Consider the following 17,432-nt stretch of genomic DNA (forward strand, 5'->3'; position numbering starts at 1 on the left):
GTCCACAAAATCTAAAAAAAATTTACTATGTAGGCCTTAGCAGAAAAAGTTTTGTCGACCTCTGCTTGGATTCACCCCATTCTAATCTTGTTTTAGTGATCTGAAATTCTTGCTTCATACTGTCATTTCTATAATTTATAAACATATAGATTGCATTATTCTTAATAGTAATGATATAAGTCAGTCATCTGTGCACTGTGAACTATGGGCCAAATCTGTCCTGATACCTGTCTTTATATAGCCTATGAGCCTGTTGAATTCTGTAAATGCCTTCTAAGAGAGGCATATACATAATTAAAATCATATGCTTATGGATTTATATCAGTATTTGGCAGTACTATCTATATGCAACATGTTCAAAAGTGACATACATAAAAGCTGATTACAGATCAGCACTAACAGATAAATATTTACCATCAATTCTGATGCTGGAGAACACTAACCTTGAACTCCAGTTAAGTGAAATGTTACCTCCCACAGAAAAGAATTCTATGCTTATCATTCTTTGACCTGTATTACAAAAAAAAAAATTATTATGCTTTGAATTTCATCAATAAAAAATGTGTAGCAATTTGTTTTCTTACTATGTAAGTGCCTACATAACATCCTCATTTTTGTCTCTTGAACCACAAAGCCTAAAATAATTATCATCTGGCCTTATAAAGCAAAGTTTTCCAACCCCTGATTCAGAGATGCAGTTGAAAGTCCATGTTTGAGGACAAAAGTATATATAATCAAAACTATATTTGCCATGCACTTAAATTAGACTAAAATTACCAAGACATTTGTACTTCAAAGCTCAGAAACCGAGAACCAGATTTCTGGTTTTCTTTATACTTGGCTCTATCTTCCATTTCCCTGGAAGACTAGACTCCAGAGTTAAGACTGAATAGACACGATACATTGAGTTACTCAGTGTTTTCTTTCTGTGTGTATTAGTTTCCTACCCTTGTATAACACATTACCACAAACTTGGTGGTTTAAAACAACACATGTATTTTCTCACAGTCCTAGAGATTAGAAATCCAAAATATATCACTGGGGTAAATTCAGGGTGTCCAAAGGGCTTATTCCTTTCTGTAGGCTCTAGGTAAAGATCGGTTTTCTTACCCTTTTCCAGCTTCTAGAGGCCACCTGCATTTCTTGGATCATAGCCCCCTTCCATCTTCTTTTTTTTTAAAATGGCTACACCACACAGCTTGCAGGATTGACCAGGGAAACCCACACCCTGGGCAGTGAAAGTGCTGAGAGCTTTTTGAAAATGTGTTTTAATCCAAGACCTGAAGAGAAAATCAGCCATGTAGAGGGTCCAGGACAGGATTCCTGATAGAGATCTAAGATGGAAAGATGGAAAAGACCTAGATTTATTCTATGTGCTCAAAGGAGGACTGTGGTTTGTTACCTAGGGTGGAAAGGGGAGAGTACTCAATTTGAAGATGCATTGTCCTTGATGGAGATAGAGCAACAGAATGACTACAAAGACAAGCAGGGACCTGCTTTGCCAAAAACCTGTGAACCGTGGCATTGAATTTGAAATTTATTCTAAGTGCAGTGGGGAGGCTATGAAAAAGTTTAAGCAGAGATTTTCATTTGATTGGTACTAGCATCACATGGTGGAAGGTGTTAAATATATAGATGCCTTATTTGTATGAAATGCCCTGAAAAGGCAAATCCATAGAGAATTAGTGTTGCTCTGCCATTAGTGATTGCCAGGGGCTGGAGGGACTGCAAAATGGGGAGTGGCTGCTTAATGGGCACAGGGTTTCTTTCTTTTTATTGAAATACAGTTGATTTACATGTTTTGATAGTTTCTCCTGTATGGTAAAGTGATTCTGTTATATATATGTCTGTGTGTATGTATATGTATATTCTTTTTCATATTCTTTTCCATTATGATTTATTACAGGAAATTGAATATAGTGCTATACAGTAGGACCTTGTTCTTTATCCATCTTGTATATAATAGTTTGCATCTGCTAGTCCCAAACTCCCAGCTCGACCCTCCCCCGCTCCCCCTCCTTCTCAGCAACCACAAGTCTGTTCTCTGTGTCTGTGAGTCTGTGGCACAGCGTTTTTATTTGGAGTGATGAGAGTGCTCTGGAGCTAGGTAGTGACAGTGATTGCCTGACACTGGAAATGTACTCTACACCACTGAATTGTACACTTTAAAATGATTAAATGAGAAATTTCACATTATGTGAATCTTAACTTTGTATTTCGAGAAGTATGTACACACATGTCTTGTGCCTACACCTGAAGATTTTGATTCAGTGTGGGGTGGTTCTTGAAGAACATTTCTTTTGTTACAAGGCTTTCTGGATGATTCTGTCGCCTGGCAGAACTAAGAACCACTGGTTTAACTTGTTTTCTTGTTCCTTTCTGGCACCATGTGAGGTCTCATCATATCTGTGCCTTCCTGTGCTTTTTAGACATTGCACAGCAATATTTGAGGCTTACACAAGCAGTTCACCAGTTATGGTGATTATTTTCATTTTGTCTCTCTCATCTACTGGAGAATTTTCAGATTTCTCTTAGAGGGAGAGAAGAAGTTGTATTTACTTTTTGTCATTTTGCAGACTTGGAGTCAAGGTGTAAGACATTTCTGCAGAAAGACACCTTTGAAGTAGTGTCATTCAATTGGGAGCTAATGGAAAGCCTTCAGTGCTATGATGAAGACTGGGCATACAAAGGCCAGTTTGAAAAACAACAAATAAATCATGAGTGCTGTTTTAAGCAAGTGAATATCACCTATGGAAACATGCCCACTTTTGAGTGTGGGCATACATCACTCACCCTACATCCCAGCAGTGAAACTGGCGAGAAATCGATTGAATGTAATGAATGTAGGAAAGCATTCAGCCACGGCTCACACCTTATTCAACATCAGAAAACTCATACTGGTGAAAAGCCCTTTGAATGTAAGGAATGTGGGAAGGCCTTCAGTCGTGCCTCACACCTTGTTCAACATCAGAGAATTCATACAGGTGAGAAACCTTATGACTGCAAGGAGTGTGGGAAGGCCTTCGGTCGAACTTCAGAACTCATTCTCCATCAGAGACTTCATACAGGTGTCAAACCTTATGAATGTAAAGAATGTGGAAAGACCTTTCGACAGCATTCACAGCTTATTCTGCATCACAGGACTCATACAGGTGAGAAACCCTACGTCTGTAAAGACTGTGGCAAGGCTTTTATTCGTGGCTCACAACTTACTGTTCATCGGCGAATTCATACAGGTGCTAGACCCTATCAGTGTAAAGAATGTGGGAAGGCCTTTAGACAGCATTCACAACTTACCGTACATCAGAGAATTCACACTGGGGAGAAACCCTATGAATGTAGGGAATGTGGCAAGGGCTTTATTCATAGCTCAGAAGTTACTCGACATCAAAGAATTCATTCTGGGGAGAAACCCTATGAATGTAAAGAATGCGGGAAGGCCTTTAGACAGCATGCACAGCTTACACGACATCAGAGAGTTCATACAGGTGACAGACCCTATGAGTGTAAGGACTGTGGAAAAGCCTTCAGTCGTAGTTCATACCTTATTCAACATCAAAGAATTCATACAGGTGACAAGCCCTATGAATGCAAGGAATGTGGGAAAGCCTTTATTCGTGTTTCACAACTGACTCATCACCAGCGAATTCATACTTGTGAGAAACCCTATCAATGTAGGGAATGTGGAATGGCCTTCATTCGTAGTTCACAACTTACTGAACATCAAAGAATTCATCCTGGTATCAAACCTTATGAATGTAGAGAATGTGGGCAGGCCTTTATTCTTGGCTCACAGCTCATCGAACACTACAGAATTCATACTGGCTAGAAAGCCTTGGTGTTAGGGATGTAGGAAAGCCTTTATGTGGAATTCATGCCTCGATCAGTAGTAAATAATGCATAATGTAATGTAATTATTGTCAGAGAACCTTCATTTGTCACTTCCATTATGGAACATCAGGTAACTCATACCAGAAGAAAATTCAATAAATGTGGGAATTCTTGTTGCCTCATACTCACTGTTTACTAAGGGAATCAGGGAGCTTATACTGAAAAAAATTTAATATGAATATAGAAAAGCCTCATATTACCACTCAAAATATATTAAACTATGAGAATTCCTAATAAAAAATGACCCTATTAAAATATTTTATGGCTGTGCCTTTTGCCATTTACCTTATTTAATTAACATTATCTCACTTCCACCAATTATTGACTATACAACATTGCACAAATTATGCAGTGTCTGAGTTCCTCAGTTTACTTATTTTTTTTTTTCACAACACTTTTTTTTTTTTTTTTAGTTTACTTATTTTTAAGCAGTGATAATTATGTGTATCTAATAGAGTTTTTGTGAGGACTGTCAGAAATTTTACATAAGCCCATGCTCAATAAATACTAGTTATTGTCATTAATTAATAACAGTATTACTGTTAAGGACATAAGTCCTAGGGTGGCTCAGATGGTAAAGAATCTGTCTGCAATGCCGGAGACCCGCGTTCGATCCCCGCCTCAGGAAGATCCCCTGGAGAAGGAAATGGCAGCCCACTCTAGTATTCTTGCCTGGAGAATCCCATGGGCAGAGGAGCCTGGTGGGCTACAGTCCATTGGATCTTAAAGAGTCGGACACGACTGAGAGACTAAGCATACATACATATTACTGTTAAGGAGTTAGGAGTTCATGTAAGAGGTGGGCCTTATGAATATATCAAATGTGAAAAAACCTTCAAAACTACCTCTTCTGAAAAACAGTAGCAAAGTAATTATCATGAGAAGATGTTCATTGAAAGGGTTGTAAAATTTCAAGATTAGAAATGGAACAGAAGAGTAGTCAAAAAAAATCTGCCCAACTAAGGAATCTAAAACCACCTCCAACCATAACTTCAAGAGAATCAAAACTAAGATTACAAACTAGAAGTGAATGGCAGTGAATTCTGCGTATCAAAACCAGTTCATGGGACTTCCTTGGTGATCCAGTGGTTAAGAACATGTACTTGCACTGCAGGAGGTTTGATCCTGCATGCCACCTGATATGGTCAATAAATAAACAGTTCAGTGTAACCAAAGCTGTACTTCTATCAGAACCCAAGGTATAAAAGTAGATTAAAGGATCCAAGTAAATCTCCAGCATCTATTCCTTGCCAATCCCATACTAAACACATTAAGTGAATGGTCAATTCAAAGGGGAAATTATCACATCAACCCAAGTTAACAGTAAGAATGATTATTAAAAATAAAAGAACAAGCCAATAAAATCAGAAACAACAGTAGACCTAAACTGAAAGTTAATAGCAGACCTCCCCTGGTGGTCCAGTGGTAAAGAATCCACCTGCCAGTGTAGGGAACATGGGTTTGGTCCCTGATCCAGGAAGATTCTTCATGCCCCAAGGCAGCTAAGCCAGTGTGCCACAACTACTGAGCAGCCCACGCACCACAACTAGAGAAAGCCCATGGGCAACAATGAAGACCCAGCACAGCCAAAAATAAAAAAATACACAAAATTGTTAAAAAAAAATTTTAATACACATTGAGAATGCTGATGTAGGAAAAAAAAGACATTTAGCAGTATGAAGGAGGAGGGGGTACTTTTTAAAAATAGCTACTATGCATGACTAATTATTTAGAAATCTAGAAAGAATGGGTTTTTGTAAAAACATCAAAATTGATTTAAGAAAATATGGGATTTCTGAACAATCAGTGATTGTGGAAGAACATAAAAAGTCATCCAAGCTCTGTCTCTTTAGAGAAAACAGTTTAACCTACAAAACCTTAAAGAACAAATAATCCCTGAGAGAAGCTTGCCAGTTCATCATCAAGGCTAAATAAAATTATGATTAAAGAAACTCAACAAGGATAGCTCCTGAAGAACAAACTGTAGATAATTATCATTTGTGAAGATAAATAGAATTCCAGTTAATTTGATCCAGTTTATCAGCATTAATTTTAGATGGAATGTCTGGAATTGTACCCATTTCTGGATTAAATACTCAGTTCAGTTCAGTCACTCAGTCATGTCCAACTCTTTACGACTCCATGAAAGGCACGCCAGGCCTCCCTGTCCATCACCAACTCCCGGAGTCCACCCAAACCCATGTTCACTGAGTCGGTGATTCCATCCAACCATTTCATCCTCTGTCGTCCCCTTCTCCTCCTGGCCTCAATCTTTCCCAGCATCACGGTCTTTTCAAATGAGTCAGCTCTTCACATCAGGTGGCCAAAGTATTGGAGTTTCAGCTTCAACATCAGTCCTTCCAATGAACACCCAGGACTGATCTCCTTTAGGATGGACTGGTTGGATCTCCTTGCAGTCCAAGAGACTCTCAAGAGTCTTCTCCAACACCACAGTTCAAAAGCATCAATTCTTTGGTGCTCAGCTTTCTTTAAATATTAGAATTTTGATATCGTAACTCCAGGATATGATGGTGATGGGGAAAAAGACCTTGATCCAACTCCAGGGACATCCAGGTCAGGGCCTATGAATGAATCTGAGAATCTTAGAAAACACATTCCCTCAGCCCTCGTGGTAGCCTAGGGCAGAATACCCATTGCACCCAGTGTCTGGGGCAGAATGTTCATTGCACCCTAATGCCATCCATCTTCTCAGTCATCCTGAGTATTCAGTCAAAACACCTGCATTTTCTACGTATACCATTGCCTACAAAGGGTTTAGAAAGCAGTGTGCTGTATGTCATTTTTCTTTAAGTGGCTTAATGATTAGGCTGTACAGTTGGAAGGGCTCAAAGCTATGACATTAAAAATTATCTCTCATGGGACTTCCCTGATGGGTTGGGCCTTCCCTCATAGACCGTTGGTAAAGAATCCCCCTGCAGTGCAGGAAACCCCAGTTTGATCCCTGGGTCAGGAAGATCTGCTGGAGAAGGGATAGGCCGCCCACTCCAGTATTCTTGGGCTTCCTTTGTGGCTCAGCTGGTAAAGAATCCGCCTGCAGTGCGGGAGACCTGGGTTCGATCCCTGGGTTGGGAAGACCCCCTGGAGAAGGGAAAGGCTACCCACTCCAGTATTCTGGCCTGGAGAATCCCATGGACTATACAGTCCATGGGGTCACAAAGAGTCGGACATGACTGAGCAACTTTCAGTGGTTAAGACTCTGCTTCCATTGCAGGGGGCACAGGTACCATCCTTGGTCAGGAAACTAAGACCCTGCTCGCCAAGGGACACAGCCACAAAAAAGAAAAATAACTCTGAATAGTTTAAATGCAGGCAGAGGATAAAAAATTTTCAAGTTAAATTTTGTATCCACGTAAGTGAATCTTCATACATTCTTCTCGCCCTGTCCCCCTTCATGTAGCAATCACTGCTATCAAGTTCATGCATATACTTCCTGATTTCTCTGTTTGCTTAAGTGTAAACATACACATAACACTCTTTATAAAACTGTTTTACATACATGGTAGCAAATTTCCGTACATTTCTATGAATAGTTTTGCTTAGCCATATACCTTAAAGATTGGACCACATCAATACATAGTGGCCTTATTCTTTCGTAACAACTGCATAGTATTCCATATGTGTTTCATAATTTCTTTAACTTCATCAATTTAGTTTTTATTAATTTTGCTCTTTCCAACAATCCAATAATATCCTTGCACCTACATTATTTTATATATGTGTAATATATCCTTAAGATGAATTTCTAAAAGTGGAAATGTTAGATCAAAATGTATATAGTTTTTAAAAGCTTTCTATCCTCACAGACTCTTACAATGTACCCAGTGCTCCCATGACCAACTTCAGTAATTACCATTTTATGGCCAGGCTTGTTTTATCTGTATTTCCACAAACTCCTCCAACTCCATGTTGTTTTTGAAATGAAACCGAGATATATCATTTCAACTATAAAAATTTTAATATGTATCTCTAATGAAATATATCACAATTTTACAAAAGATTTTCACACCTTAAAAAAATTGAGAGTACTGCCTTAATGCTATTACATATCTGATAGGCAGTGTTCCTTTCTGATTGTTTCATGAATGTCTGTTTCATGAATGTCAATTTTTTAAAAGTTAATCAGGATCCAAATAATGTCCAAAAATTGTTGTTGATTGTTGTTTTTTAAGCCTCAGTCTATGCGTTCTCCTTTATCCTTGTTTTTGCCTCCAGCAATTTAATTTTTGAAAAAGCTATTTTGTTTGCCTTAAAGTTTCTTAGACCTTGGTTTTTGCTGGCAGATCCCAGTGGTCAGTTTAACCTGCTCCTCTATCCTTGGTATTTCCTATAAGTTGGTACTTGATATCAAGGATACATTGAGGTTCAATTTTTGTTGTTAAGATTTCTTATAAGTGGTTAATATTGAGAGGCATAATATTTAGGTGTCTTTTTATGATGTAGCAGCCATTGATGTTCAATTGGTAAATCTGTTAATAGGGACTACAAAATGATATATTATTCTTTTTCCCTTATTTAGCTAGAATACTTTTATAAAGAAAAACGTCCCTTAAACTGCTGTTTGGTTACCCATATAAAGAAAGACAAGTTTCCAAAATAATGAGCTGGTTCTCTAGCCAACTGCCATGGTAACCAGTGAGTTTAGGGTGGTGTGTATGTGAAACATATTCAGTACATTTAAATCTGTGTAAGCTATACTCTCATTGATGCTCAGATTGTCCCCTGTGTGGTTTGACACAGGAGTGTCAAAAAGGACACTTGTCTTTGATCACTGGCCTGGTGTCTGCCACAGTAGGGTCTTTTTCATTTCCCTAGTTCCCACCTTGATATAGCCATTTTCTAAGGAGTCCTTTTTCTTTCTGGTAATTTGGTACTTTCCAAAATGGTATTTAGAAACCACAGTCACTAGTTGTACGTCATTCTGCTGTTTGGACTTTTTTTTTTATAAATACACATTTTAGGCCATTTTGTATAAATCACTCAAGTGCCTTCAGGAAGATTATGCATCTATGCATCTGCCCACTTTACAGGAGATCCCAAAGCACCACATGAATTCATCTAATATTTATTGAATGTTCACCATTGGCTGGATGAAAAATGGAAAAGTCACTTTTGTTTTTTCTTTCATTCCTTTGATTATGATGAATAGAGATGACCATTGTTCACATAGTTGTTGACCACTGGTTTTGCTTTCAGCATGGTGCCTAAAATATAGTAGGTGCTCAATAAATATTTGTTAATTGAATAAATTAATTTTATATCCATATGCTTTATTCACTTAATATTGAGGTATTCATATTTTTCTTACTTAAGAGAACTATTTTTGAGAGGAATAAATGTGTACAAAATTCCTAGTACAATGCCTGGAATTCAGCAAGTGTTAGTTCCCTGCCTTGTTGTTTGTGTCCATTGTTATTTGTGCCTCTGATTGGGTTTATTTTTCTACTTTTAAGATAAAGAAATGGAGGGACTTCCCTGGTGGTCCAGCGGCTAAGACTCCACACTCCCAGTGCACAGGGCCCAGTTCAATCCCTGGTCGGGGAACGAGATCCCACATGCTCCAACTAAGAGTTCACATGCTGCAACTAAGACCCAGTGCAGCCAAATAAATAAAAATTTAGTTAAAAGAAAGATAAGTTGAGAGTCAAAGAGACAAAGTAGTTTGCCCAAAGCCTCTTAAGTGGAAGATCCTAATTTCAAGGACAAGGGCAAGACAGGATAGAGTTTCATGTGTACAGATTTGAGTGTATGACTGAAAAGGAAAAAGAGCAGTTTTTTCAGATAATCTATAAATTTCAGTCTGAAAAAACACTGGTGGCTCAGATGGTAAAGAATCCACCTGCAATGCAGGAGATCTGGGTTTGACCCCTGGGTTGGCAAGATCCCTTGGAGAAGGGAATAGCTACCCATTCCAATATTGTGGCCTGGAGAATTCCATGGACTGTATAGTCCGTGGGGTTGCAAAGAGTCATACACGACTGAGTGACTTTCACTTATAAATTGCAGTCAGTTCATGGCCCTAACACAGAAAGTGGAAATGCTAGGAACAAAAGGATGAAAGAACTTAATAAGATTTTTGTTTGTTTTATCCTTATAAAAGAGTAAAAATGCCCAAATAGAATACAGAGAATATAAGAAAATGGGAGGGAAAAACATTTACCTTAAACATAAATGTTACCATTTTTGCATACTTCCTTCTAGCTTTGAAGTTTTTAAAAATTCAAACTTTGTCTTTGCTATGGAACACTTCAAACATACACAGAAATAGAAAGTATAGTAGAATGAGCCCTTATATTCTCATTACCCTACTATATAAACCATCAGCCCAGGGAATTCCCTGATATCCCAGTGGTTAAGACTTTGCCTTCCAATGCAGGGGGTATAGATTTGATCCCTGGTTGGAGAGCTGAGGTCCCACATACCTTATGGCCAAACAGAAGCAATATAGTAACAAATTCAATAACTTTTAAAAATAGTCCACATCAAAAAAAATCTAAAAAATCGTCAGCCTGTGGCCAGTGTTGTTTGTCTGTACTCACATCTACTTCCTGTTCATGGGATTCTTTTGAAAGCTGATCTCAGATGTTATATGATGACATCTGAAAATGTTTCAGTAATTATCTCTTAAAGGGACTTTTTAAAAATATCAGTAAGAATTTCTAATCCTGAGCCTCTAGTAGAAAACAACGGTAAAATTTTCTACCAAATGCATTTTAGCTGATTCTCACTGTGATTGCAGAGAACATTGTTTCATATGCATAGGAGAATTAGGAATTTAGGACAAGACTTTCCTAGAAATGACATTCTCTCCCAGATTCTCTCTTTTCTTTTCAAAAAGAAAAATTATCAGATGTGATTGTGAAATGTGAAGGATTTTTTATTGTTTGTATTAAAAATAACTGACATGGTACAAGTTTTACCCATAATTCTAAATCTTTGATGTGTTTAGAATTGCATTTGCTACTCTGTTCTTAGGAGGCAGTCAGAAACTTTTTGAATGACTGAGTTAATAAAGTAGGCAAGTAATAGAATATTTTTATGGTGAGGAAAGATGTAGGTGGGGAACTTTCCCTTTAGAAAAAAAAAATTTTTTTTAAGATAAATATAGATGTGAAATTCCTCACTTATAAGTCACCATGCCTTAAACCTTGGCTGAAGAATTTCACGAGTAATTCCAAAGAATTAATTTTTTTTTTTTTTTTTTGGCTAGGCTGTGTGGCTTGCAGGATCTTAGTTCCCTGACCAGGGATCCAACCCAAGTCCCAGTAAAAGCACCAAGTTTTAACCACTGGACCACTAAGGAATTCCCAAGAATTCACATATTTTAATTTTGGAAATAAAGTTTGATATTTCATCTTTGTTAGATTCATAAGCAACATTAATGATGGACCAGGTTGCTTTACTATTCCAGCTAGGAATCCCTCAGGCATCTCAAGTGTAATATCTAAAGCCAGGTTTACATCTCCACCACCCCCACCTTACAGCTCCAAAATCCTCTTTTCCTTCCACATTTCTAATATATCTTCTAACAATGTCCCAGTTGCCCTGGTCTCCCAAGCCATAAATATACTATTGGCTATGAGTTCTGGTACCTTATCTTCCACATTTCAAATATCAGCTTTAGGATCAGGTCTGGACTCTATCACTAGATAGATATGATAACCTAGCTTCTCTAAGCATCTGTATGGGGCTCATAATAGTACCTCATGGAGTTATCATGAAAACTTCAATGTGAAAACCTAGCAGAATTTCCAGCACAACAATAAAATCAGAAAGAAAAGTCTGATGTTACATAACAATTCAAAGTTACTTTAATAATTGCAGGCATACCTAAATTGACCCATTCCTAGTCATACAAATAAGCTCCTCTAATTCAGTAAATGACCCCCATTGCCCACCCTGATACTCCTTGGCCTGCCTCTCCCTGGTTATTTTGAAATCTCTTTTGCTTCTGTCACTGGGGCATTTCTGGAACACACACCCCTTTGGTGAGTACCATGAAGAGGTACTTTAGGGTGGTAAGCCCTGCGGCCAAAATTCCTGAGTTCAAGTTCAATTGCTGCTACTTTACTTGCCAGGTGGCCTTGAACTAGCTTCATAATTTGTGTCTAGGTAGTAATTCTTATGTGAGAATACAGATAATATATGCTTAGAGCATGTCTGGAACATAGTTAAGGTTGAATACATTTAATTCAGTTCAACTCTACTTACTGAGCACCTACTATATGTCAAGCACTATTCTAGACCCTGGAGATACAGCAGTGAACAACACAGACAAAAAGCCCCTCCTTCCTGCAGGTTGTATTCCAAATAGGGGAAGAGAGACCAACATCATAAGTCAATTTTGCAGTATGTTGGAAGGTGTTATGCATTGAGGTGAAAAAAAGGGCAGGGTAAGGAGATCAGGAATGGGAGGGAGGTTGCAATACAGCGATTGCTAGTTATTGTCATCACCAAGTATTTAATAATTGTTCTTTTATATATGTTAATACATATATGTGTTTCTTATTAATTATTGAACTCATTACTGTTTATCATTTGTTGTTGTTGTTTAGCCGCTGAGTCCTGTCTGACTCTGCGACCCAATGGACTACATATAGACCACTAGGATCCTCTTTCCTTGGAATTCTCCAGGCAGGAATACTGGAGTGGGTTGCCATTTCCTTCTCTGGGGGATCTTCCTGACCCAGAGATCGGACCCACAGTCTCTTGCTTTGCAGGCAGGTTCTTTACCACTGAGCACCTGGGAGACCCTTATTTATAGTTGTGCTATGCTAAGTCACTTCAGTCATGTCTGACTCTTTGTGGCACTCTGGAGTGTAGCCCACCAGGCTCCTCTGTCCATGGGATTCTCCAGGCAAGAATACTGGAGTGGGTTGCTGTGCCCACCTCCAGGGGATATTCCTAGGATCAAACCTGTGTCTCTTCCCTCTCCTGCATTGGCAGGTAGGTGAATTCTTTACTACTAGCGCCACTTGGGAAGCTCTTATTTATAGTTATTAAGTGCTAATTATTAAGTAGTATAATCAGTGATCATTGTTTATCATTGTTACAATTTTATTATTGCCTTAAGTCAGCCCTCATCACCTCTTATCTTCCCTCAGAAAGCTGTATCTAAAATCAAGTATAACTATGTTCCATCAATAGTCTCACTCACTTAAGGAATAGAGTGACCTAACTGAACCTTCGCTCTGCTTTGCTCATCAGCTCCAGCTCTTAGGCCTCCCTCTGGATCTACCTAAGTCACTTGCAGCTCATCCTCACAGCATATTGTGATTTCCTGTGACATAATGACATGAGAAAGGGACAAGTCACTCTGTGACCAAATCTGAAATGAGAGACAATAATGCTCTGCAACCACAAAAATGACATGGTTCATGGTACATGGTTCCCGGTCATGACTATTCTTCTAGCTTCTAATACCCAAGGGGACGTGGGGACTTCCCTGGTGGCCCAGTAGCTAAGGCTCCACACTCCCAATGCAGGGGGCCTGCATTCCATCCCTGGTCATGGTTACTGGATCCCACACACTGCAACTAAGAGTTTACATGCCACAACTAAAGATCCTGCATGCTGCCACTAAGACCCAGCACAGCCAAATAAATAAATATTTATTTTTAAAAAGCCTGACATGAAGGGGAAAGGTATCAGGAAAGACAGATTTTCTTGGGCAGTCTTTCACCTTCATTAGATGCCCAGAGTCCTGATGCAGGAACTGGAAGGAAAGATGCTTCAGGCCTTGGCAAGCAAACACATCCACCCTTGGGGAACATGGATGGCCTCTGAGGACAGAACCCTTGAAATCCAGAGGGCAGCCCCTGGCTCAGGCTCCCTCCTGGGGATGGTCAGGGTCTTGAGACACTTTAGCTGGGGAAGGGCAGAGAAGAGGCTCCCAGACTCACCTGACTGTGCCACACCCTCCTTCAACCTGGGGATCAGTCCTTACCCTCTGACCTGCATACATCTTTTCTGATACCCACACAGTCCCATAGCTCTTTCCGCTTTACCCACACCAGCGGGAAATCAGCCCCCTCTCCCTTTCTCACCCACGATGCTGGGGATGTAGTAACAGACCTGTTTCGCAAATGAAGAAACAGACTTGGGGTGGTTAAAGCAAAGCCAGCAACAGAACCAGGATCTGAATTCATATTGGGCTTAGTAGAAGTCCAATAAGATAGCTCAGAGAGACAGTGAGAAAAAACTACAATAGGGACTTCCCTGTTGGGTCCATTAGTTAAGACTCCATCCTTCCAATGCAGGGGGCGTGGGTTCCACCCCTGGTCAGGGAACCAAACTATGATCCCACGTGCTGGCTGCATGGTGCAGCCAAAAGTAAATAAAATTTTAAAGAAAAATCCACAATGGGAAAAATAGGACAGTGGGAAATGGCGTGGGCAGCAGGGCGGGGTGTAGGAAATGGGACAGTGGGGAAAAAAATAAACAACCAAAACTGAATTTATATCTAAGGAGTGAAAGTGAAACTCACTCAGTTGTGTCCTACTCTTTGCGACCCCATGGACTATATCCTTCCAGGCTCGTCTGTCCCTAGAATTCTCCAGGCAAGAATACTGGAGTGAGTAGCTGCTCCCTTCTCCAGAGGATCTTCCCCATCCAGGGATCTAACCCAGGTCTTCTCCAGCATTGCAGGCAGATTCTTTACCTAAGGAGCCACAGCCTAAACTGAAATCACAAAGATTTACTCCTACTGCTGAGCCTGCGCTGCAGAGGCGGGGCTGTACTGCTGAGCCTAGAAAAATGGTACTGAAGAATTTATTTACAGGGCGACAATGGAGAAACAGACATAGAGAATAGACTTATGGACATGGGGAGAGGGAAGGAGAGGGTGAGATGTATGGAAAGAGTAACATGGAAACTTACATTACCATATGTAAAATCGATAGCCAATGGGAATTTGCTGTAAGGCTCAGGAAACTCAAACAGGGTTTCTGTATCAACCTAATGGGGTGGGATGGGGAGGGAGATGGGAGGGAGGTTCAAAAGGGAGGGCACATATGTATACCTATAGTTGATTCATGTTGAGGTTTGACAGAAAACAGCAAAATTCTGTAAAGCAGTTATCCTTCAATAAAAAATAAATTAAAAAAATAAGACTTTATCATGAAGATTATTTTTTAATGGTTTATCAAATATATAAAATTCAAGAAAAATGTCATGCCACAATATATTTCTCAAAAAAAAATTAAAGATACATGAGGGACATCCTCCGTGGTCCAGTGGTTAAGAATCCATACAGTGCAGGGGCACAGGTTCGATTCCTGGTCCAGGAGGGAAAACCTCACTTGCCGCGGAGCAACCAAGCACCTGTGCCACAACCCTGAGCCTGTGCTCTGCAACAGGAGAAGCCACAGCCACAAAATCCCACCCGATGCAACCAGAGAGCAGTCCCCACTCCCCAAAACTAGAGAAAGCCCTTGCTCAGCAACGAAGAGCCTGTGGGCCACAACAAAGACCCAGCATGGCCAAAAATAAAGAAATAAAAATTAATTTGAAAAAAAGAAATATGGACATACAGCACACCCACCTGTTGCTGTGTCCAGAAGATGCTGTTCTGTGCCACTCAGATCACTGTTTCAGGACCAAGGCACTCTCCTTCGTCCGCTTGAAGTGCTGGCTAGTAATGCCTTGCAGCTGAGTTCCCCCCAGTGCATGCTCTCAGCTAAAGAAAGATTTCAGGGGAGGGAGGTGGGAGGGGGGATCAGGATGGGGAACACGTGTAAATCCATGGCTGATTCATGTCAATGTATGGCAAAAACCACTACAATACTGTACAGTAATTAGTCTCCAACTAATAAAAATAAATGAAAAAAAAAGGATTTCCATTTGCAACTACGTGTGGTGATGAATGTTAACTATACTTGTGGTGGTGCTCATTTTGCCATATATACAAATATCAAATCGTGTTGTATACCTCAACTAATAGAACATTATGTGTCAATTATATCTAAATTTAAAAATAAATTTTAAAAAAAGACAAAAAGTCAAATAAATATTGCAATGTGATATCCCCTTTCTAGAGATGCCTTATACATGCACACATCAGAGATACTGTGAGCTTGGTTCCAGGCCACCATGATAAAGTGAATAATGCAATAAAATGAGTCACACCAATTTTTGGTTTCCCAGGGCATATGAAAATTATGTTTACTCTATACCATAGTATATTAAGTGTACAATAGCCTTATATCTTTTAAAAGTACATATCTTATTTTTAAAATCCTTTATTGCTATAGAGTGCTAACCTTCATCTGACAACGCAGGGTTGCCACAGACCTTTAATTAGTAAAAACCACAATATCTGCAAAGCACAATAAAATGAAGCATAATAAAACAATGTACGCCTGTATCCAGTTACTGGTTGATCCTAGAGATTCCAGCCCCATTGTCCCAACTTGGAGAACTCTGAGAAGCCATCCAAGCTCCACAGCTCCCCTCGGCCTGATGTGGAACACCCGAGGAAGAGGCCCTCCCAGGGCTTGAGATCCAGAGCTTGTTGAGAGGGCATGGCTATGGCTCACCGAAGGACACGGAGAATGGTGGTGGTGGATCTTGCTGGAAATGTGCCATTTGGAACTCGTTGGAATGGAAATCCACTCTGGTGTGTCAAGGAAAGCTGTTTGAGGGGAAGTGTCTCAACCGAGGCACTCTGCTATAAAACCACCCAAAGGGGACCCAGCAATCCCACTTCTGGGCATACACACCAAGGAAACCAGATCTGAAAGAGACACGTGCACCCCAATGTTCATCGCAGCACTGTTTATAATAGCCAGGACATGGAAGCAACCCAGATGCCCATCAGCAGACGAATGGATGAGGAAGCTGTGGTACATATACACCATGGAATATTACTCAGCCATTAAAAAGAATTCATTTGAATCAGTTCTAATGAGATGGATGAAACTGGAGCCCATTATACAGAGTGAAGTAAGCCAGAAAGATAAAGACCATTACAGTATACTAACACATATATATGGAATTTAGAAAGATGGTAACGATAACCCTATATGCAAAATAGAAAAAGAGACTCAGATGTATAGAACAGACTTGTGGACTCTGGGAGAAGGCGAGGGTGGGATGTTTCAAGAGAACAGCATTGAAACATGTATATTATCTAGGGTGAAACAGATCACCAGCCCAGGTTGGGTGCATGAGACAAGTGCTCGGGCCTGGTGCACTGGGAAGACCCAGAGGGATCGGGTGGAGAGGGAGGTGGGAGGGGGGACCGGGATGGGGAATACATGTAAATCCATGGCTAATTCATTTCAATGTATGACAAAAACTACTGTAATGAGGTAAAGTAATTAGCCTCCAACTAATAAAAATAAATGGGAAAAAAAAAAAAACAAAAAAAAAACCACCCAAAGGGGACACTTCCCTGGTGCTGCAGTGGTTAAGACGCCATGCTTCCACTGCAGGCGGTGTGGGTTCAGTCCCGGGTCCAGAACTAAGATCCCACACAGCAGGACTACGGGGGAAGAAAAACAAAGCTACTGGCCACTAGGTGC

General features: G+C 39.9%; 2 protein-coding genes across 2 annotated transcripts in view; one reads left to right on the forward strand and one right to left on the reverse strand.

Annotated features, from left to right (window-relative positions):
- Window positions 1-5,515, forward strand: part of ZNF565 (zinc finger protein 565) — a 28,570-nt gene extending 23,055 nt beyond the window's left edge. Inside the window, exon 5 of the mRNA XM_020871744.2 lies at window positions 2,577-5,515. Coding sequence (XP_020727403.2) covers window positions 2,577-3,829 — 1,253 coding nt within the window. The 3' untranslated portion in view covers window positions 3,830-5,515. The remainder of the gene's footprint in view (window positions 1-2,576) is intronic.
- ZNF146 (zinc finger protein 146) overlaps window positions 1-17,432 on the reverse strand; it is a 68,748-nt gene that overhangs the window by 44,465 nt on the left and 6,851 nt on the right. The gene's annotated exons all lie outside the window — the stretch shown is intronic.

Source organism: Odocoileus virginianus, chromosome 20 (genome assembly GCF_023699985.2).
Source record: "Odocoileus virginianus isolate 20LAN1187 ecotype Illinois chromosome 20, Ovbor_1.2, whole genome shotgun sequence".
NCBI classification, from domain to species: Eukaryota; Metazoa; Chordata; class Mammalia; order Artiodactyla; family Cervidae; genus Odocoileus; species Odocoileus virginianus.